Source organism: Callithrix jacchus, chromosome 22 (assembly GCF_049354715.1).
Source record: "Callithrix jacchus isolate 240 chromosome 22, calJac240_pri, whole genome shotgun sequence".
Lineage (NCBI taxonomy): Eukaryota > Metazoa > Chordata > Mammalia > Primates > Cebidae > Callithrix > Callithrix jacchus.
Window position 1 is genome coordinate 3,417,442 of NC_133523.1, and position 21,071 is coordinate 3,438,512.

At 62.7% G+C, this 21,071-nt stretch overlaps 1 protein-coding gene across 6 annotated transcripts in view; it reads right to left on the reverse strand.

The window, feature by feature from the left end:
* Nucleotides 1-21,071, reverse strand: part of PIP5K1C (phosphatidylinositol-4-phosphate 5-kinase type 1 gamma) — an 81,865-nt gene that overhangs the window by 22,431 nt on the left and 38,363 nt on the right. For 4 of the 6 annotated variants that reach the window (XM_035287141.3, XM_035287140.3, XM_035287139.3 and 1 more), the window contains exons 2-8: nucleotides 17,692-17,723; nucleotides 15,840-15,932; nucleotides 13,323-13,453; nucleotides 12,450-12,567; nucleotides 5,983-6,135; nucleotides 3,604-3,903; nucleotides 2,235-2,440 (exon numbers count right to left, since the gene is read on the reverse strand). In XM_035287141.3, coding sequence (XP_035143032.2) covers nucleotides 2,235-2,440; nucleotides 3,604-3,903; nucleotides 5,983-6,135; nucleotides 12,450-12,567; nucleotides 13,323-13,453; nucleotides 15,840-15,932; nucleotides 17,692-17,723 — 1,033 coding nt within the window. The remainder of the gene's footprint in view (nucleotides 1-2,234; nucleotides 2,441-3,603; nucleotides 3,904-5,982; nucleotides 6,136-12,449; nucleotides 12,568-13,322; nucleotides 13,454-15,839; nucleotides 15,933-17,691; nucleotides 17,724-21,071) is intronic. The other 2 variants (XM_078361533.1, XM_035287142.3) reach the window with 1 other exon arrangement.

A 21,071-nucleotide genomic window follows, 5' to 3' on the forward strand; every position in this document is an offset into this window, starting at 1 on the left:
CGCACGCTGCACGCCCAGGCAGGGCCACAGGGTCTCAGGTCCACCCTGGGAAGTTAACTGTCACCCAGCACCACACCACGAGTCCCCTGCCCAGCATGGTTAGTTAGGCCACAAGTGCAACCACCATCCTTCGAAGCCACCAGGACAGACCCGTTGGGCCTGGGCCCTGCACGCTCTGCTCATGCCACAGGCTGCTGTGCTCACCTGCTTCCCCGCCGGGCCCTCGAAGACCCTACAAACACCAGGGTGGTCTGAGTGGGAGCTGTGCCCCGCCTTGGCTCCCGAGCCCCCCGCAGCTACACCCTGGTTGGGGCCCCAGCTCCCCCCATGCCATCCATGGAACACACCACCACTGTTGCAAACCAAGACTCAGCTAGTGGCCTAGTGTGAGCCAGCACTGCCCCCGGGAGGGCTGCCCCCACCGGGAAACCTTCATTTCCTCCACTGCCCACTTCCCTCCTCCAAGGCCGCTGTGAGGACTGAACACAGTAACCAAGGGGAAGGCTCTGCCTGTCCCCAGTCAGGGAGCTGCTGTGACCAGGACGCAGTCTCTGCACTGCTGTATGACACCTGTGCATCCCATCCCCTGGGCCGTGTCTGAGGACACCTGTGGTTGTCACGACTGGGGGTGATCCTGCCCTGGAGTGGGTGGAGGCCCGGGACGATGCTCAGCACCCTACAGTGCCCAGGACAGCCCCACCCCAGAGAACAACCCCGCCCCAACATCCATACTGTCCCAGGAGGGCCCTGTGAGCATCTTCCCAAGCAAACCCCGAGCTGTGCGGGCCTGCCTGGCCCCTCTGCCCCTGGTGTCCAGCAGGGACTTGACTGTAGGCCGCTGAGGTATGGCCTCCTTTCTCCATCATTCCCATCTTCTGTGGCAGCCAGTTTTTTTTTTTTGAGGAGGAGTCTTGCTCTGTCTCCAGGCTGGAGTGCAATGGCGCGATCTCGGCTCACCGCAACCTCCGCCTCCTGGGTTCAAGCGATTCTCCTGCCTCAGCCTCCCGAGTAGCTGGGATTACAGGCACGTGCCACCAAGCCCAGCTAATTTTTGTATTTTTAGTAGAGACGGGGTTTCACCATGTTGACCAGGATGGTCTCCGTCTCTTGACCTCGTGATCCACCCGCCTCGGCCTCCCAAAGTGCTGGGATTGCAGGCGTGAGCCACTGCACCTACTTTTTTTTAATTTAATTTTTTAATTTTTAATTTTTTTGAGACGGAGTCTCACTCTGTCACCCAGGCTGGAGTAGAGTGGGATGATCTGGGCTCACTGTAACTACCTCCTGGGTTCAAGCGATTCTTCTGCCTCAGCCACCTGAGCAGCTGGGAATACAGGCGCCTGCCACCGCGCCCGGCTAATTTGTATATTTTTAGTAGAGATGGGGTTTCACCATATTGGCCAGGCTGGTCCCAAACTCCTGACCTCGTGATCCGCCCGCCTCGGCCTGCCAAAGTGCTGGGATTACAGGCCACCACGGCGGACTTTTTAAGACAGGGTCTCACTCTGTCACCCACGCTGGAGTGCAGTGATGCAATCTCAGCTCACGGCAGCCTCCGCCTGCCACACTCACAGGACCCCTCAGCCTCCCGAGTAGCTGGGACTACAGGCTCACGTGCAGCTAAGTTTTATATTTTTGGTAGATATGCGGTCTCGCTATGTGGCCCAGGCTGGTACTGAGCTCCTGGGCTGAAGTAACCCTCCCACCTCGGCAAGTGCTGGAATGACAGGCGTGACACAGCACCCGGCCAGCAGCCACTTTGATCTGGGTGGAATCAGAGTTTGCAGCCCCTCCGCTTCGTGGGTTGTGTCCTGCTGAGGACGCCGCCTCGCCCGGTCCCTCTGACCCCCCACGCATCCTCCACACCTTTGTGGCTCCGCTCTACACAGGCGGCGGGCGGACCCCTCTGAGGGCCACGGGGAAATGCCATCTCAGTCTCATTCCTGTGGATGGCCAGTGGCCTTGGCCCAGTCACAGGCAAACGGAAGTGCCACCCTGCCATTTCCAGACCAGGCCCCGAACCCTGCGCTCAGCCTGTGGCCGGCACCACAGCCTGGCTTTGCTCTGGGGCACCGATGCCAGGCTCCCAGACTCTCAGTCCATCTGTCGCCCATGATACCCTCGCCAGCCCTCCCTGCCTGCTTCCACACTTGGGACGGGGAAGGGGGCGGGGGTCTGAGGGGCTGGAGCCTGCAGGGAAGCAGGAGGGGTCCGGAGGCCCCCCGCCCACCTACGTGTCATCCGACTCGATGGCCTCCCCGCGCGCGGTGCCGCCCTGGATGGACTCCATGGCCGTGGAGTAGAGCGCCTTCTGGCCCACGGGCCGCTTCTCGTCCGAGGTGCTCTGCGCGCCCTGCGCCTGCCGCTCGCGCTCGTGCTGGTCGATGTTGTGCACGCCCAGCAGCAGGCTGTAGTCCATGATCTTGAAACTTTCCAGCACCTGAAGGGTGGGGCACGAACATGCGGTCAGCTGGCTCCACCCCCCAACGGCCCCAACAGCAGCAGGCTGGGAAGTGAGGGGTGCAGTCACACAGCCCTGCAGGGGTGGGGTTCTGTCCTTAACTGAGGGACAGGGGGCCGTGGTCACACAGCGGCCTCAAAGCAGGCCAGAGAATGAGGGCTTCTGGCTTCCGGCCTCCCAGCAGGTTTCCTTGGGCGCTGGGATGGGGACTTTCCTTCCTGGCTTTGCTCCTTCCTGAGAGACAGGGGGCCGGGCCTATGCCTGACCAGCCCAGGCCCATGGGCGAGGATGTGCCTGGCCCAACAGCTGACGCCCAGGTGCGTGGATGCCCAGGGTAGCCTTGAGGCCCCTGAGTGGTCTGGGCGGTTTGGGTCAAATTCTCTTTTTTTTATTTAAACTTTAAAAAAATGTAAGCAAGCAAGTTATCAAAGGGGTCAGGCAGCTGGGGGTGGTCAGCAGGGGGCTGGGAGGTTCCAGGGACCTCCCCTCCTTGGCTTCATGCCTCAGCTGCGAGGGCAGAGCAGGGACAACACAGCTCACACAGGCAGAGGAAGAGCCACCGCAGGCTCCATGGGGACAGAAGCCAGACTCCGTACTGGACAGACATGGGCCCTCACCGTGGCCTGCAGGGCAGGTAAGTCATCCCATTGGATGGGCGAGGAAACTGAGGCGCAGCAAGTTTTCATGGCTAGCCAGGGAGCTCTGGGCTTGTGGCCATAGCATCCGAAGGCTGGGCTCTCTTCTCTGGGGGTCGGGGGACTCTGTACCACTGTCACCATGTCATCTCCAGAGGAACTGCTTCTTAGCAGTGCGGACACTCCCGACCCCCAAGGGCTGGGTCTGGAGAGGTATTTTGTTTTGTATTTTCTTTGGGAAACGGGCTCTCACAATCTTGCCCATGCTGGTCTTGAACCCCTGGGCTCAAGCCATCCGCCCACCTTGCGAAGTGCCGGGATCCCAGGCAGGGGCCACTGTGTCCAACCACATCCTAGGCTAAGGCCATACAAACTTGAGCTGCTTCCGGATCCCACGTTGGGGTGGGGCCTATCCTGGACTTCAGGGCAGGCGGGCCTCAGCCTGGCACCCTCCCCAGGCAGTCCCGCAGCCCCACGCTCCCGTGCCCGCCCGGGCCGCGGCCTCACCAGGCAGTCCCGCTGCAGCGTCTTGACCAGGGCGCTGAAGGTGTCGGCATCCAGCAGGAGCCCCTCGGGCATGTCCTGCATGAAGTCCAGGTCCTTGTAGGTGGGGAAGCTCTTCTCCTTCTCCTTCCTGCTGGCGCGCCGCTTGTAGGTGGAGCCCTTGAGGTCGAACTTGAGGTGCATCTTGACCACGCGTGGCAGGATGTTGTTCATGACCACCACGCGGATGTTCTTGCCCCCCGACTGCACGCAGTACAGCCCGTAGAACTTGGGCAGCAGCGTCCGCGGGTTCTGGTTGAGGTTCTGCCGGGAGGAGAGGGCAAGTCTCGGGGGCAGCCGGGCCACAGATTCTTGGGGATGGGCAGAGCTGGCCTCTGCCTCAGGGGCCCCTTCCTCCGCCTGCAGGTGCCCACCTGGCCTTCCCACAGCGCCCTACTCTCACGGGTCTCGGGGTCTCCCCACCCAGCTGTGAGCTCCAGGAGGGGGTTTCTACAGAGCCAGGCCCCGAGTCAGGCGCTTCGGGTCCACCAGAGGCTTCCACGCTCCCGGCCTGCCCACGGGACATCGCCCTGGCTGGGCTCGCCTGCTGGGAGGTCTGGAGGCCAGAAAGGTGATGCTCTGCCTGTCCTAAGTACGTGCACATATGAATATGCACATGCATACACACACACGTATTTTCCTGAGACAGGGTGGAGTTCTGTCACCTAGTCGGGAGTGCATGGTGCGATCAGTTTACTGCAGCCTCCACCTCCAGGGCTCAGGCCATCCTCCCGCCTCAGCCTCCCCAAGTGCCAGGACCACAGGCGTGTGCGCAGCCTCTGTGCTGGCCACACTCTGCCTGCTTTGGGCTGATCAGGTCAGACTCTCACTCCACATCCGGGTCTGCAGGCACAGGCAGGATCTGGGCCCCGCTCTGCCCTGCAGACCCCAAGCAGGCACTGGGTGACCCAGGGTTGTCCAGGTGAGGCCACAGCTCCACTGCCCAGAGCCTCTCTATGACGAACCCAGGAGGCTGCTGCCGGGTGTCAGGGCCGGAGTGCAGGGCGAGGCCACAGGCACCAGCCTGGGGAGGCTCTGCTAACTCCAGCCCCCGGCAGAACCCGGCTGCCGCCTGTTTTTGTGGGGCTGTGAGCTGAGAATGATTTTTTCAGTTTTAAAAAGTGGAGAGGCTGTGCGTGGTAGCTCACACCCGTAACCCCGGCACTCTGGGAGGCCAAGGCAGGTGGATCACGAGGTCAGCAGATCGAGACCATCCTGGCTAACACAGTGAAACCCCGTCTCTACTGAAAACACAAAAAATTAGCCAGGCACGGTGGCGGGCACCTGTAATCCCAGCTGCTCGGGAGCCTGAGGCAGGAGAATCACTTGAACCCGGGAGGTGGAGGTTGCAGTGAGCCGAGAGCATGCCACTGCACTCCAGCCTGGCAACAGAGCAAGACTCCGTCTCAAAAATATAAAAATAAAAATAATAAAAGAAAAGAAAAGGTGAAGAAATAAAAAGTCTTTTGCGACACGTGAAGTGATATGGAATTCACGTTTCTCGGTCCATGAATAACGCTCATGGGCGCACAGCTGTGCCCATCCATTCTCGTGTGGTCACAGCAGCTCAGTGCCACCCAGGCAGAGCTGAGCCCTGGAGTCTCAGACCACTGCCTCACAGAGCCAAAAACACTCACTTTCTGGGCCTTGACAGACCGAGTTTGCTGAGCCTGATCTAGGGAGCCTGGGCCCCACCATAAGCATCACACACAGTGATGGAGGAGGCCTCAAAGGGGAAACTGAGTCACAAGCTGTGCTGTCCAGAGGGGCTGGGCAGCAGCTGTGACCTGGACACATGGGAGGCACCCACCCCATCTGGGCAAGTACCCGAGTCCTAGGCCCAGGAACACAGCGGCCACCGCCGGCTCTTGCTCCCCATCCCAGGGCCTGATGTGCCCTTTCTGTGTCACATGGGATAAGGAATGGTCCAGATGGAGCTGTCTCACGCCCACCTGCGCAGCTGGTCTTTTGTGGGGTACCAGCTGGTGGCCCGTCCCCTCCTCTCTGCAACCCTCTGAGTCACCCTTGGGCCACTTGGGTCTCCATGGCATCTGAGAGACACGGCCCATGGGCCGCCCTAACCCTAACCCTAACCCACTGCTCAGAAGGAGTGTTGGCAAGGTGGGGGTGGGGAGCCGGCACAGGTGGCGGCTCTGGGGGCATGTGGCCACAGGAGAAAGACAAGGTGGCTCCCGAACACCGGTGCTGGAAGAGCTTGACGGGGGACCCCGAGGGTGAGTCCCCAGGTGCCTCTTGCTGTGCCCCAAGGATGCCTGCTCGCCCTAGCCTTGCTGCTCCTGCCAGCCAGGAGAAGGGGGCGGGGGCAGGTCGGGCCGGACGCACCATGTAGTATCCGGGGAGCAGCTTCTGCAGGAACTCGGCCTCCTTGTGCATGACGGTCTTGATGATGAACTCGTCGTCACTGGTGACGTAGAAGAGGGAGCCGCTGGCGCCAGGGTTGGACAGCTCGATCAGCGGCTCGTTGCACAGGGAGTACTGGAAGCAGGGGAGGTGCATTAGTGGTCCAAGGCTGCCGGACACACAGAGGCCGCTCCCGGTCTGCCCGACAGCCCCGGGACCTGACTTGTCCCTGCATTTTACAGATGAGGAAACAGAGGTTGAGAGAGGGGTCGTGACGTGCCTGAGGTCAGGCTGCCTCCCGCCCTCCTCAGGAGGAAACAGCTGATCATAGGGGGGCACCAACAGGTGTGGCTAAGACATGCTCCCAGCACCCCTGCAGCGTGGTGTGGCCACACCACCAGCTCTGCCCCATGAGGCGTAAGCAGAAGCTATGGGGTGGAACTCTGGGAAGGCTCCCCAGAGGGGCGACAGGCAGCTGGTGCACCTGCGTATTTGCCCTTCTTTCCTTCCCGCCAATTTCCCTCCTGAGATGCTGATGTGATGGCTGGAACCCCAGCAGCCACACTGGTCCGAGAAGTAACCTCTGGGATGGGAGCTGCATCTCTAATGGGCAGGCCTCACTCTGGCCCCTGGCAGTCCAAGCCCTTCCTCCCCATCTCCTCCGCCCGAGCCCTTCCTCCCCATCTCCTCCTCCCAAGCCCTTCCTCCCCATCTCTCCGCCCAAGCCCTTCCTCCCATCTCTCCGCCCGAGCCCTTCCTCCCCATCTCTCCGCCCAAGCCCTTCCTCCCATCTCTCCGCCCGAGCCCTTCCTCCCCATCTCTCCGCCCAAGCCCTTCCTCCCATCTCTCCGCCCGAGCCCTTCCTCCCCATCTCCTCCTCCCAAGCCCTTCCTCCCATCTCTCCGCCCGAGCCCTTCCTCCCCATCTCCTCCTCCCAAGCCCTTCCTCCTCATCTCTCAGCCAGAGCCCTTCCTCCCCATCTCTCCTCCCGAGCCCTTCCTCCCCATCTCCTCCTCCCGAGCCCTTCCTCCCCATCTCTCCTCCAGAGCCCTTCCTCCCCATCTCTCCTCCCGAGCCCTTCCTCCCCATCTCTCCTCCCGAGCCCTTCCTCCCCATCTCTCCTCCCGAGCCCTTCCTCCCCATCTCTCCTCCCGAGCCCTTCCTCCCCATCTCCTCCTCCCGAGCCCTTCCTCCCCATCTCTCCGCCCGAGCCCTTCCTCCTCATCTCTCAGCCAGAGCCCTTCCTCCCCATCTCTCCTCCCGAGCCCTTCCTCCCCATCTCCTCCTCCCGAGCCCTTCCTCCCCATCTCTCCGCCCGAGCCCTTCCTCCTCATCTCTCAGCCAGAGCCCTTCCTCCCCATCTCTCCTCCCGAGCCCTTCCTCCCCATCTCCTCCTCCCGAGCCCTTCCTCCCCATCTCCTCCTCCCGAGCCCTTCCTCCCCATCTCTCCTCCCGAGCCCTTCCTCCCCATCTCTCCTCCCGAGCCCTTCCTCCCCATCTCTCCTCCCGAGCCCTTCCTCCCATCTCTCCTCCCGAGCCCTTCCTCCCCATCTCCTCCTCCCGAGCCCTTCCTCCCCATCTCTCCGCCCGAGCCCTTCCTCCTCATCTCTCAGCCAGAGCCCTTCCTCCCCATCTCTCCTCCCGAGCCCTTCCTCCCCATCTCTCCTCCCGAGCCCTTCCTCCCCATCTCCTCCTCCCGAGCCCTTCCTCCCCATCTCTCCTCCCGAGCCCTTCCTCCCCATCTCCTCCTCCCGAGCCCTTCCTCCCCATCTCTCCGCCCGAGCCCTTCCTCCTCATCTCTCCGCCCGAGCCCTTCCTCCCCATCTCTCCTCCCGAGCCCTTCTTCCCCATCTCTCCGCCCGAGCCCTTCCTCCCCATCTCTCCGCCCGAGCCCTTCCTCCCCATCTCTCCGCCCGAGCCCTTCCTCCTCATCTCTCAGCCAGAGCCCTTCCTCCCCATCTCTCCTCCCGAGCCCTTCCTCCCCATCTCCTCCTCCCGAGCCCTTCCTCCCCATCTCTCCTCCCGAGCCCTTCCTCCCCATCTCTCCTCCCGAGCCCTTCCTCCCCATCTCTCCTCCCGAGCCCTTCCTCCCCATCTCTCCTCCCGAGCCCTTCCTCCCCATCTCTCCTCCCGAGCCCTTCCTCCCCATCTCCTCCTCCCGAGCCCTTCCTCCCCATCTCTCCGCCCGAGCCCTTCCTCCTCATCTCTCAGCCAGAGCCCTTCCTCCCCATCTCTCCTCCCGAGCCCTTCCTCCCCATCTCCTCCTCCCGAGCCCTTCCTCCCCATCTCTCCTCCCGAGCCCTTCCTCCCCATCTCTCCTCCCGAGCCCTTCCTCCCCATCTCCTCCTCCCGAGCCCTTCCTCCCCATCTCTCCTCCCGAGCCCTTCCTCCCCATCTCCTCCTCCCGAGCCCTTCCTCCCCATCTCTCCGCCCGAGCCCTTCCTCCTCATCTCTCAGCCAGAGCCCTTCCTCCCCATCTCTCCTCCCGAGCCCTTCCTCCCCATCTCTCCGCCCGAGCCCTTCCTCCCCATCTCTCAGCCAGAGCCCTTCCTCCCCATCTCTCCTCCCGAGCCCTTCCTCCCCATCTCCTCCTCCCGAGCCCTTCCTCTCCATCTCTCCTCCCGAGCCCTTCCTCCCCATCTCTCCTCCCGAGCCCTTCCTCCCCATCTCTCCTCCCGAGCCCTTCCTCCCCATCTCTCCTCCCGAGCCCTTCCTCCCCATCTCTCCTCCCGAGCCCTTCTTCCTCATCTCTCCTCCCGAGCCCTTCCTCCCCATCTCTCCTCCCGAGCCCTTCCTCCCCATCTCTCCTCCCGAGCCCTTCCTCCCCATCTCTCCGCCCGAGCCCTTCCTCCTCATCTCTCAGCCAGAGCCCTTCCTCCCCATCTCTCCTCCCAAGCCCTTCCTCCCCATCTCTCCTCCCGAGCCCTTCCTCCCCATCTCCTCCTCCCGAGCCCTTCCTCCCCATCTCTCCTCCCGAGCCCTTCCTCCTCATCTCTCCTCCCGAGCCCTTCCTCCCCATCTCTCCTCCCGAGCCCTTCCTCCCCATCTCTCCTCCCGAGCCCTTCCTCCCCATCTCTCCTCCCGAGCCCTTCCTCCCCATCTCTCCGCCCGAGCCCTTCCTCCCCATCTCCTCCTCCCGAGCCCTTCCTCCCCATCTCCTCCTCCCAAGCCCTTCCTCCCATCTCTCAGCCCATTATTCTCGGCCCCTGCTGTCTGTCTCATGATGTGCTCACTGTCTCTTCCCCCAGCCCTCTGCCAGCCGTTAGGCAGGAGGTCCATGGAGGCGGAGGGTTTTGTGTGTCCCTGACACACGGCAGGTGCTCTGTTTGTTAGGATCAGAGTGAAGATGAGGCCCGTGGGCGCTACCCTTCGTCTTTCGGGTACAGAACCAACGAAATGCCCCCCGGGGCCAAGGCCATCTGGGTCACGTCCTGTAAAACCCTAAGTGGTCGCCATTGGTCTACACAGATAAGGTGACAGCAAGCTCCCTGTCTGCGAAGCAAGCCAGGTCCACCCAGGGTCAACGCTGGGGCCGGGCCTGCCGAATGACGGAAGGGTGGTCTCTGCTGAGTGCCGCCTGCCGCACTGGGTAGAACGCTGCTGTGCTAAGCAGGTCGGGCGTGTCCCCAGAGTTAGGGGTGGTAGCGAGCGGAAGCCCGTGGAGGCCAGGCATGGTGGTTCACCCAGCACTTTGTGATCCCAGCACCTTGGGAGGCTGAGGTGGGAGGATTGCTGGAGCCCAGGAGGTCGAGGCTGCTGTGAGCTGTCACAGTGCCACGGCCCTTCAGCCTGAGCAATAGCACAAGACTGTTTCAAAAGCAGCCACAGCAAGTGAGGGCACTGCCTTTGGAAGCTGCTGACAGAGCCAGGGGCTGGGGCGCGAGCTCCACACACACTCTGATGTGTGGTTATGCTTGGGGGTCAGAGGAGCAGGAAAACATGAGGCCACTTTAGGCCCAGGGCCTGGGAACGCCCCCATCTCTCCTGGGGCTCAAGTCACTGCCCCCTCCCCCGACCGCCACTCGACTGTTCGGGGTGGTCTTGGGCCAGGGAATGGCGTCATCAGTTATCACACGCCAGTCAACATGGGCTGGATTCTGCAGAGTCACCAACAGCCCTGTCCCCCCCCCCCCGGTGCTCAGAAAAGCCACTCACGCTGCTTCTGCCATGCCTGGCTGGGAGTGACAGCGCAGGGTGTGAGCCATGGGGGGCTCTGAGGCTGCAGGGAGAGCTGTCTAGGCCGCTGCTGTCACCCAGCCGGCCATCTGTCTGCCTTTTGCCACCCACAGCCACGAGCCACAAATATCCACAGGAAACACAGGGCCCACGCAGCTCCTCCAACCTCCCTGCCACGACAAGACGCCCTCCACCCTCCCTGCCACGGCAGATGCCCTCCAGCCTCCCCAACACAGGCATGGTGGCACAGGGCAAGGGCAGGTCTCTCCTGGGGCTAGTGCCCTCCCTGGGAGGCCAGGGGACCCTTCCGAGCCCTAGGCCACTGTCCTCAGGTCACACAGAGCGGGGAAGCCCCCAGCAGCCAGAGTCCACCCCCGAGGCACAAATCCCTGCTTCTCCACAGAGGCAGGAGGGAGAGGCTGATCTCATCTGCAGAGCGGAAAACGCTGTGGAATGGGCACGTTGAGCTTTGCACAAAGAACACCAATGACAGGGAAATTCTGGAGCCACATGCTAATGGCAGTTGCCCTTGGGCGCAGGCTAGTGGGGCTGCAGTCTCCATGGGCCTCAGCTGCCAGGGAGACACAGCCCCATGCATGGGTTTCAGAGCCAGGCAGGGCCAGGACAAGCCCCCACAGGCTCCTCGGTTGGGGCCGGGGCTCTCTGCAGCCACATTGCTGACCTCGTCCTCCTCTCCACCCCCGGCCGACCACTGGGCAGGCCTGGGCCCCACCTTGTGTCCCACCTCCACCTTCTCCTTCTTGGCTGTCCTGAGCTAAGGGCCTTGCCAGGGCCACCCCCACTTACCAGAGGGAACAGTGGCCTCAGCTTTCTCATCAGAGAAGCACTGGCAACCCAAGGTCCCCCCAGCCTCACCTGTCCCCACTCAGGCTCAGGGGCCCTGGGGATGGCCACACGACACCGGCCCGTCCTCCCGCTGCCGGCGCACGGCCACTCACACCACAGCCTGGACAGAGGCCAGGGCTGCCGCCGGCTCAGCACTGGGGCCCAGGAGAATTCCCACCCCCTGAGATGAGCAGAAGGATCGGGGTCACCAACACCAGGCGGGCCCCCTGATGCCATGGGCGCACACCCAGCTTGAGGCCCCAGAACTCGGTCGTACTGGATTCTAGGTGAGCCCCAGATGGCCCCAGTTCAGCTTTTATCCGTCTGCTCCCGATAATGGACACTGGCGCCATCTCTGCTGTGAGCCCAGCCTCACAGGCCAGGAGTGTAGCATCCAGGTCACCCAGGGACCATTTCTAAGCACAAACCTCAGGCTGTTCTCACTCCCCACTGTCCCACCCCGCTCAGGTAAACCGCTGGGACACTGAAAGGAGGCTGGGCCTTGATGACATGACCCAGGGGCAAGGTGACTCCCAGGCACCTGAACAGGGCTGGGGTTCCTGGGGGTCACACGCATCCCCCACTGGAGCAGAGGCCGGTTCTCCTGGAAGAGCGCACCCTTGAGGGAGGACCCAGGCTTCCCACAGACTGAGATAAACCAAACACACGCACAGTCCGCAACCGACCACCAAAGGCGCAAGGAACCGGCTGCCCGGGTGAGGGCAGGACGGGAGAGCCACGGGGGCCCCTGGTCACGGGCACCGAGATGCTGCGACAAGCAGAACGCAAACCTCACTTGTCTAAGGGCTCACGTTTTCCCTGATACAAAGTTCTCTAAGTGACCAGGCAGGCGTGGGAAAGGCCACGCAGAGCTTTCAGAAGTGGTGCTGGTGCCCACGAGCTCCAAGGCTGCCGCGGTGAGCGCCGCCCTTTACACGCGTCTTTTAGGAGCCCTGGTAATGGGCTGCTAGGTCAAAAGGGCTGGCCTAGATTTTGACTTTTCTGACAAAAGCATCAAGCCACAGCTACAGCTTGGGAGGTCCGACTAAGCTGGTCCCCAGGGGCGCCCAGGGCCCAGTGACTTGATCTAACCACAAGCTTGCGTCGGTCACTCTGGCGCCAGGCTGCCGAAGACTAGACCGTCTGTTTGGGGAGTGGATGCCCTCGCTTGCTTGACGGTGAGGCCCACGTGGCGAGGAATGGAGGCTCCCAGCCTGCAGCAGCCAGGACAGAGTCCTGCTGCCGCCAGTGATGTGAGCTTGGAGGCTGATCCCACCCCCTTCCCCAGGTGAGTCTCTAGGAGACCCCGGCTCCGAACCTGACTGTAACCCTACGCAAGGCCCCCAAACGCCTGACCCACAGGCCCTCCGAGACCCCAGGCACGTTCTGTTGGAAGACAGGAAGCCCGTGGCAGCAAACACGCTTACCAAGTAATCGTCTGGCCGGATCCCGAAGAGCTCCCGGAAGTAGCGGAAGGCGACAGGTGCATAGGTCTTGAAGCGGAAGTCCTGGAAGTGGTGGGCGGGGGTGAGGTTGCTGCCTTCACTGCCAAGGAAGAACAGGAGGAAGTCTGTGGGGGGGGCTGGGCACCTCTCCCCTACTCCCACCACAACCCCTCCTACTGCCTCTAGCAGCTCAGCTCCAAGGCTTCCGTGAAACGGCCCAATCCCACAAGTAACATGGGGCTCCCGATGGGACCGTCCCCCAGTAGCCACCCTCCCTGCTCTCATTAACGACAGAACCCACAGTGTTGGCCAGGCACGTGGCCGCCAAGAGTGAGACCACGCCGCCCAGCCTCTCCTGCAGCTAGGTGTGGTCATGTGACTGCCTCGGCCGATGAGACATGAGTGGAGCAGGAACACTGTGGTTATGTCCTAAAGGGAAGGGCTGTGTCATTCTCCTTCTCCTTCTCGTTCTCGTTCCTCCTGTGGCTGGAATGAAGCCGCGATGGCAGGCGCCTGGACGGCCACCTGGGACCACTGGCCACAGTGCTGTATGCTGAGAATGCTGGGGCCAGGTGACCAGGACCCTGACAGCAAGGTGCCTCCTGACCAGCCCTGCACTGCCTGCCGGCATCTGTGATTGGAGAAGACCTGACCTCCATCTTTTCTGTTTCCTGCTTTTAAACTGCCTTCACATTAGGTCTCTGATTCAGCAGCAAATGGACATCCTGAAGGACAGAGGGCCAGAGCTCAAGGGCGAGGAGGCACCGGGAGGGGCCAGGAGCTGTTTCCAGCACAGAAGGGTGCTCAAGACAGGCCGCTCCACCTCAGAGCCCAGGGCTCCAGGGCCCAGCCCACCTGGGGAAGAAGATGCTCTCCACCACGTAAAAGTCCTGCATGAGCACGTCCCGCTCGGGCTTGGAGCTCAGGTGGCCCACGGTGTAGCCGATGCCCAGCTGGATGGCACCCTTCAGGGTGGAGGAGGTGGTCTGTGGGGAGACCAGAGTGTCACCCCCGCCTGCTCCCCGCCTCGCCCTGTACCCACTTCATGCACACCAGGGGGTGGAGTCCGTGTTCAGCTGCAGCCTGGGACCCGTCACCTGCCAACACCCCACCAGTGGCCCCTGGGACATCTGTCCTATAGCTGCTGAGCTGTGGACACTGGGCTGGGAGGTGGAGTCATCCTCCCTCGGGCCACACAGCCAGGACAGGGCTCGGCCGTGACTTCTACCCCTCTGGTCCTGTTGGCTAGCTAGGTTCTAGAAGGTTCTCACAGTATGAAATAGCTCCAGCTTAGCAAGGGTCGATTCACTGTCAGGGTTTCTTTTTAGCGGGTATCGTTCACCACGTGGTGCCCAGATCACTGTCATGTCTAGACGCGGGCTCCTGCTAGCTGCTGTCTGTGTGATACACGCGGTCACATCGGACAACCCACAAGGCTGCTCGGTGCCTCAGTTTCCCCGCCTGTGGACAGGGATGGGCACAATGGTTCTGGCCCTCTTGAGGATGTGGTGTCAGCAGCTGTTACAGTTATTTTTACTTAATTGTTTATATTTTTGAGACAGAGTCTTGCTCTGTCTCCCAGGCTGGAGTGCAGTGGCATGATCTCGGCTCACTGCAACCTCTGCCTCCCGGGTTCAAGCAGTTCTCCTGCCTTAGCCTCCCCAGTAGCTGGGACTACAGGCACGCACAACCACACCTGAATAATGTTTGTATTTTTAGTAGAGATGGAGTTCCACCATGTTGGCCAGGCTGGTCTTGAACTCCTGACCTCCGCCTCCCACAGTGCTGGGACTCCAGGCGTGGCTGCCGCGCCCAGCCAGCTGCTGCTATTCTATCATCGGCATCGTTTGTGTTATTCTCGCTGTGTGCTCGCGTCAGCCCTGGGAAGCCACCTCAGCCCTCCGGGCTCTAATTCAGGTCTCCCGTGCTCCCGTCGCGGATGCGAGGTGGTAGGGAGGATGGTGGGCAGTTGGTTTCTGCCACTGCCCAGGTTTGGCCAGCCTCCTTCCTAAGTCACGCTCCAGGTGTGGCCTGCACGGCCACCTTCTCAAGATGCCACGAACACAACAGACGTGTGCCCAGAAATGACATACAAATGGCCAAGCCCGCAGCATTCAACGTCACCGGCATCAGGGAAAGCAAATCAAACCACAGACGGGCTGTGCACTGGGGCTCCCCGGGAGGCCGGGCTGGCAGGTCATCTGAGCCTGGGAGTTTGAGACCAGCCTGGGCAACATGGCGAAACCCTGTCTCTACAAACACACGAACACCACGAGGAGACACTGCCTCACAGCCACGAGAATCAGAGACAGCAACCCCAAGTGCTGGCGAGGATGTGGGGACGCCGGGACCTCGGGCAGCGCTGCCGGGACTGGAAATCGGGGCAGCTGCTGTGGAGGCCGTCTGGGAGGTTCTCAAAGGGACACACGGAGTTACAGGTGCCTTGGCAATTCCACTCCTGGGTGTCTGCCCAAGACCGACCAACACACGTATCCACACAGACGCACACACGTGTCCTCAGCAGCACAACCCACAACAGCCAGGCGTGTTAACCACCCCAGCGGCCAAGACGCAGCAAAGGGCAGGCGCAGCACGGGCCGCAGGCGCCAGAACACAACTCGGCCTTGGACAGGAGTGAGGCTCTGACGTGGGCCCAGAGCCACTGAACCCTGAGGACGCCATGCTCAGTGAGACTCCAGACGCAGAAAGCCACACAGAGTGTGATTCCACTTCTACGAAAGGTCTGGGACAGGCCCATCCACAGAGGCGGGAAACGGATGCGTGCGTGCTGGGGCTGGGAGTGGGGGATGGGGAGTGACTGCTAATGGGGACAGGGCTGCTATTTGAGCTGACGGAATGTTCTAGAATTGGAGGTGACGGCTGCACAACTCTGCGAATGTACTAAAAGTCATGCACTGAACACTTTAAAGGGCGAATTTTACAGTGTGTGAATCACATCTCAGTAAAGCGCGTTTTTTAAACAGACAGGACCTAGGTGTGGGTGGGAACAGAGGGGGGGTCAGCTTCCTGCCAACACGGCATGAGCCAGGCCACCCCCAAGCGTCCCATCCACCATGAGGTGGTGGCAGAGCCCATAACCCCTCTCCCTCACCAGGGCTGAGAGCCTAGGCACTGCCAAGGTTTCCGAGACTACAGCCAGGTAGGGGTTGCAGCCAGGCCGAGCCACAAAGCACACCGCCCAGCGGCCGGGCAAGGACAGCAAACACTGGGGCCTCGCCCAAGTCTGAGGACTCTAGAGCCTGTCCCTGTGCAGGCCCTGCTGTGTGTCGGGATGGTGGTACCCGTGGGAAGCCTCCCTCCACCCCCTCCCGCCCCCTCCTGCCCCCGGCCAGCTAAGGGGAGCCAAGGAACCTTCTTGTAGGTGGTTTCACCGGATGCGTCCACACCTCGATGGCCCAACTTCTTCCCGTGGCCAGGGCCCGGCTGTGCCGTCATGGACAGGGCCTGGGCAGAGGAAGCAGGAAGCATTAACTTCATGAGGAGCACCCCCACTGGAGCAGGGCTTGCTCCGAAACCCTGGGAAGAAAGCGTTTAGTTGCTGGGCCCAGCAGAGGCGCGAAGGGCAGGGGCAGGTCCGGGCAACTCTGGGGCGCAGCAGGAGACACCTCACTTGCAGGCACCTAACGGGCTGGCTGGGGCCCCTCAGTGACCCATGCTGGACACCCAGAGGCGCTCACTCCGATGGGGAGACCTCTGGCTCCTCCAGAGGGCAGGAGGACTGGGCAGCCCCAGCCCCTAACTTCAGGGCCTCCCCCAGATGCTGTAGACACTGGGGCCAGACTGCTCTCTGGGGTGGGGCTGCCCTCACACTGCAGGGTGCTGAGCAGCATCCCTGGCCTCCACCTGCTCCATGTCGGGAGAACCCCCCAGCTGTGACAACCACAGATGTCCCACCACCCAGTGTCCCCCGGGGACAGGACAGCCTAGTGAGTCCCCTAGGCCGGAAGACCGAGAAGAGCATCTGGCCCCTGAGGGAGATGGTCAGGGTCAGGCCGGCTCCTGCAGGCTGCCAGGCAGCACAGGCATCTCAGCAGATGGCGTGAGTCGCCTACCCCGGAGGCCTCAGCCTTCTGCCCTCGAGGGAGGACGTGAGGAGGGGCCGTGGGAGTCTGAAGGGACACAGAGGCCAGCCAGGGAGAACGGCCCTGCCAGGCACCAACACTTAAGGAGAGCCACTGTGTTTCCTCGGAGAGCCCAGGGGCCCTACACCGGCCAGCACCCACACTGCTCCCCTCGGCCAGACCCCATCCCACCGCCATCGGCCCCAGGGATGATCCAGTAGCCCTGACCCCTGCCTTGCCCGCCCCTGGCAGCTGATGCTGCTCAGCCGTGTTCTGTGCATTCTCCCGGGCAGCCGCCAGGGGGCAGGCTCTCCCTAGGAACACATCCGGCCACCTGTGTCGCCCTCCCTGATGCCCCCAGGTGAGAGGGGGGTACTCCGAGGAAGGATTCCAGGGTCCCAGGCCAGGTAGACAAAGTCTGAATGGCTCAGGGTATGGATGCAGGGCCCAAGGGCAGCCCAGGCAGGACAAGTGCCCTGGGGACCGTTCCTGGGAACCGGACTTGTGAACAGGTACCCTTCGGGCTGCATGTGGGGAGACGGGGAGACGCAGCAGCTAGGGCGCCCTCGGGGAACGGCCCACACCACCCAAGCAAACGGGCTGGGAAGAAGGCCACGGAGCTAGCAGAAGCTGCTAAGGCAGGGCCACTGTGCAGAGATCACCAGAGGAGACAGGCAGCAATGACAAGATGGGGAAGGGGCCGTGCATACACAGACGCTGAGGGCATGGGTGGAGCTGGTAGCCTCGAGCATCGCCCTCTGGGCAGCATCTGACCCTCCAGTCTGCTCCTCCGTCCCCCTGCGAGAGCTGCTCTCTCCCCCGCCCACACATCCCCCAGAGTCCTGGCCCCACATGGCCTGGAACCCAGAGAAGCCCTTCCCGCCCCTGCAGCCCTGACCAGCACCCCCGCCACTTGGGGCGCGGCCCCTCAGACGCAGGGCACTCCTCCATCTTGGAATTTCACCCTGACTACTCAAGACATGGTTGGCGTGGACCCCGTGTCCATCTGCCTGTGGACACTGGATGGCGTCCGGGGCCTGAGAGGTGCAGGGAGCCCCCCAGGCCACCCAGCTTCTCTGTAGGTAGGGAGAAAGCGGGTCAGGGTGGGGACCCCAAGCCCTTCGTTCCCTCCAGATACTCACCTCTGTCGGGGCTGCCTTCTTCTGAGCCAAACCTGCAGAAGAGAAAAGCCAGATATCAGATCGGGCCTGGTGACCCCTGGGACCCCAGGGCCCAGCCCCCGGCCCACCTCCTGGCCCCCCAGGCCTGGAGTGTGTAACTCCAGGCGTGGGGCCTGTCTCAAGGGTACACAGTCGGGGAAGATGCAGACTGAGTGCGCTGGGAGGGATGTGATGAGGCTGGGGGCCGCTGGGACCTAGAGCAGGGGAGAGGCTTTGCAGCCTCAGGGAGGTGAGCGGCTGGTGACACCCAGGCTCGGCACCCACCAGAGGGCTTGGAGCTTGGACCTGGCTGGAGGAGAGGGCAAGTGGGGAGCAAAGCTCCCCTGCTCTGACCCTTTCACACCCACACATCAGGTTCTGAGCAGTCACTGACCGAGCAGCTCTGAACTGACCAAGCCCCACTTCCCCGAGGCAGGCGCCAGGAGAAGCTCAGTCATGGGGAAATCAGGTGCCAGCTCGGGACAGGGGGCGAGAACAGGCTGGAGTTGCGGAGGGCCCAGCCCCCCGAGAGGCTGCAGTCAGTGGGAGCCGGCTAGGGGTCCCCAGGGCTGGCGCCCAACCTGCCCGTCTCCAGGGAGAGATTTGTGGAAGGATAAGGAGACTGTGAGGAGCACCCAGCCCTGCCCTGGCTCCTGGGCCCACAGCCTCCAGTCAGTGCCTGCAGCGGGGTGCAGGACAAAGCCCCAGAGAGGATGCGGGCCTGCTGGGTTGAGCCACCGCCCAGGTCCTGTTTGAGCTGGGAGTGCCTCCCTCCACTTGAGGAGGCTGGGATGAGGGGCAGGCGAAACTCGGCACCTGGGACCCAGGACCATGTCCCTAACCCTGGCTTCTGGCAGCGGGGCCCTGGGGTACTCGTCTGGACGGTGGGCTTCCACGGAGGGTCCTCTGCTCAGAGTTGTGGGGGGCAGAACACGCGCCCCCAGGACTCGCCTGCCTTGATCGTGAAACAGACTCTACAGCTGTGATAAGGGCCCTGAGACGGGTGGGGGGTGATCCTCGGGGACCTGGGCCCCGATGTCCTCACAGGGCCCTCACGAGAGGGAGGGGAGAGTCAGAGAGAGACTGGAAGGGGCTGTGAGGTGGCTGTGAAGGGGTAGGACGGGCCCTGGGCCAACGGACAGACAGGCGCAGGCGCCCCTAGGTGCTGGGAGAGGCGGACATGGAAATTCTTCCCTGCAGCCTCTGGTGGGCCCAGCCCTGTCCCACAGCTTGACTTTAGCCTGGTGCGGCCCCATTCTGAGGTCGGATGCCCGCCCTGGAGCCCACCACGTGGGACCGGGCCAGACCCGGTTTCACCCTCAAGGGGCTCAGAGTCAGCAGAAGTGGGCGCAGGGCCAGGTGCTTGATGTAGGGCGACAGGCGGGGTGTGGATCAGCAAGGGAGGCTTCCTGACAGGTCGGGTCTGGGCTCGGTACAGAACAAAGATGCGGTGGGGAGCGGGAGGCGGCGGCCCAAAAGTCACGAGGGGCTGAGGCAGCTGCTGCACGGGTTACACAGCATCCCCCAGGCTCACGTGAAGGCAGCCGGCGAAGGGGAGCGACTCCCTGTGAGATTCCGATGCTGGCACCACCCGGGGCCCAGGGCATGGACACAAATTCTTTTCAGTAACGCAGTGATGCCAGTCTCTTCTCACTCCATTCTCCCTTCCTAGAGGAGGCTGAGGGTCAGGAGGTGAGGCTGACAAGTCTTCCAGGCGGGGCGCGGGGGCAGGCCCTCACATGGGCTTATTAGAAGCCGGCGTGCCCTGCTCCCGGGGCGCGACCCTCTGGCCAGCAGTGAGCTGGAACTGGTGGGGCCCTGGCTTCCAGGTCAGCCGAGGTGAGCAGGGGAGCCCAGGACCCATGAGGGGCCAACCGGGTGAGGCTCAGGGAGGTGGAGACAGGTGAGGAGGTGGGTGCGGAGTCTGAAAGGCTGGAGGCCTGGCTGGATGCGGACTAGGGAGACGGGACAGAGAACTTTCCCAAGCGACAAGAAGTCTTTCCAAGCCAAGCCCTTAGAGTCAGCGGAGAGCGCAGAGAGGGAGGGGGTCCCTGTTTTAAGACTGGGAAGGTGATGCACAGTGGGAGGGGCTGGCCCATCCCAGGTCACACAGAAGCAGAGGCAAAGTCAAACCCCGGCCTGGGTCGCTGACGCCCCGTCCTCTCAGCCCTGCCAGCGCCTTGGCCCCCATGGGCACTGCGCTGCTCTCGGTGGGTGCACAGGAGACCCACATGCGCGTCCCCAGTGACTGCCCTGCTGTCTGAAACACGTCCCCGCGGGCACTAAAGCCAGCTGAACACAGCTGGGTGGGGCCACGGCTTTGCTCTGCACTTGGGTGGGAACTGCCAGAGACACAGTGAAGGTACAGGGTGGCAAACTCTGCGGGGTCAGGCCTGGGGGCAGGCACAGGCCATGGGGTGGGGGAGGGGGCTACAACCGAGAGGCGGGTAAGGCCCATGGCCACAGTCAGTCCCCATGCCTGCCTGGGGGCTCCAGACTGGACAGTGTGCCCCCACATTCACATCCCTCAAAGAACCTCAGCAGGCAACCTTATTTAGAAAGAGTGCTGACGTCATTGGGTAAGATGAGGTCGAGCTGGAGTGGGGCGGGGCCTAGATCCCTGGTGGCTGCTGTCCTTATAAGAAGCCCCATGGAGAGACCAAGACGCCTGGGGATGGAGGCATGGTGGGAACCACTCCTCCAGGCCCAGAAACCAAGGATGCCCGGAGGCAGCAGGGGCAGGGAGGCGTGGAGAGAGCTTCTCCCCAGCTGGAGGGCGCAGCTCTGCCCACACCAGGAGCTGGGCTCCGGGCCTCCAGACCGGGCCAGAACTAATGCCTGTTCACGGCCTGCTGCTCTGCGCCCCCCAGTCCCTGGGACTCTGGGCAGCCCAGGCCCTCCCCGACTCTCCAGTGAGGATCCAGCCCTGGGTGGGAGGGGTACTTCTCGAGGCAGCTGGAACAGTAGAAGGGTCCCCCCCTCGGGCCACCTGGGAGTCCTGCAGGGCTGAGTAGGCACGAGGGGGTGGGGGGCCTGGAGGGGTCTGTGGACCAACCTGCTCACTGCAGGGGCTGGAGGGAGGGGGCGGGTCGGGGGTGGAATGAGTGAGGGGACTGGGGAGCTGCCTCTCTGTCCTTCTGAGGACAGGGCCGGTCTCTGACAGGCCACAAGGGCCATTCTGGGCTGGGGGGCGGAAGGTGCTGGAGGCTGACGTGATGCTTGGAGCAGAACAATTCACGGTTTTTCGTCCAGGGTGTGGGGGAAGGAAAGGAGAGGGCAGGAAGCCAGCGGCGGGCACGGTGGCCATTCCAGACCTCATCGGGCCGCCTCAGTCCTGACTCGAGTCCCGAAACCGCCCCTCT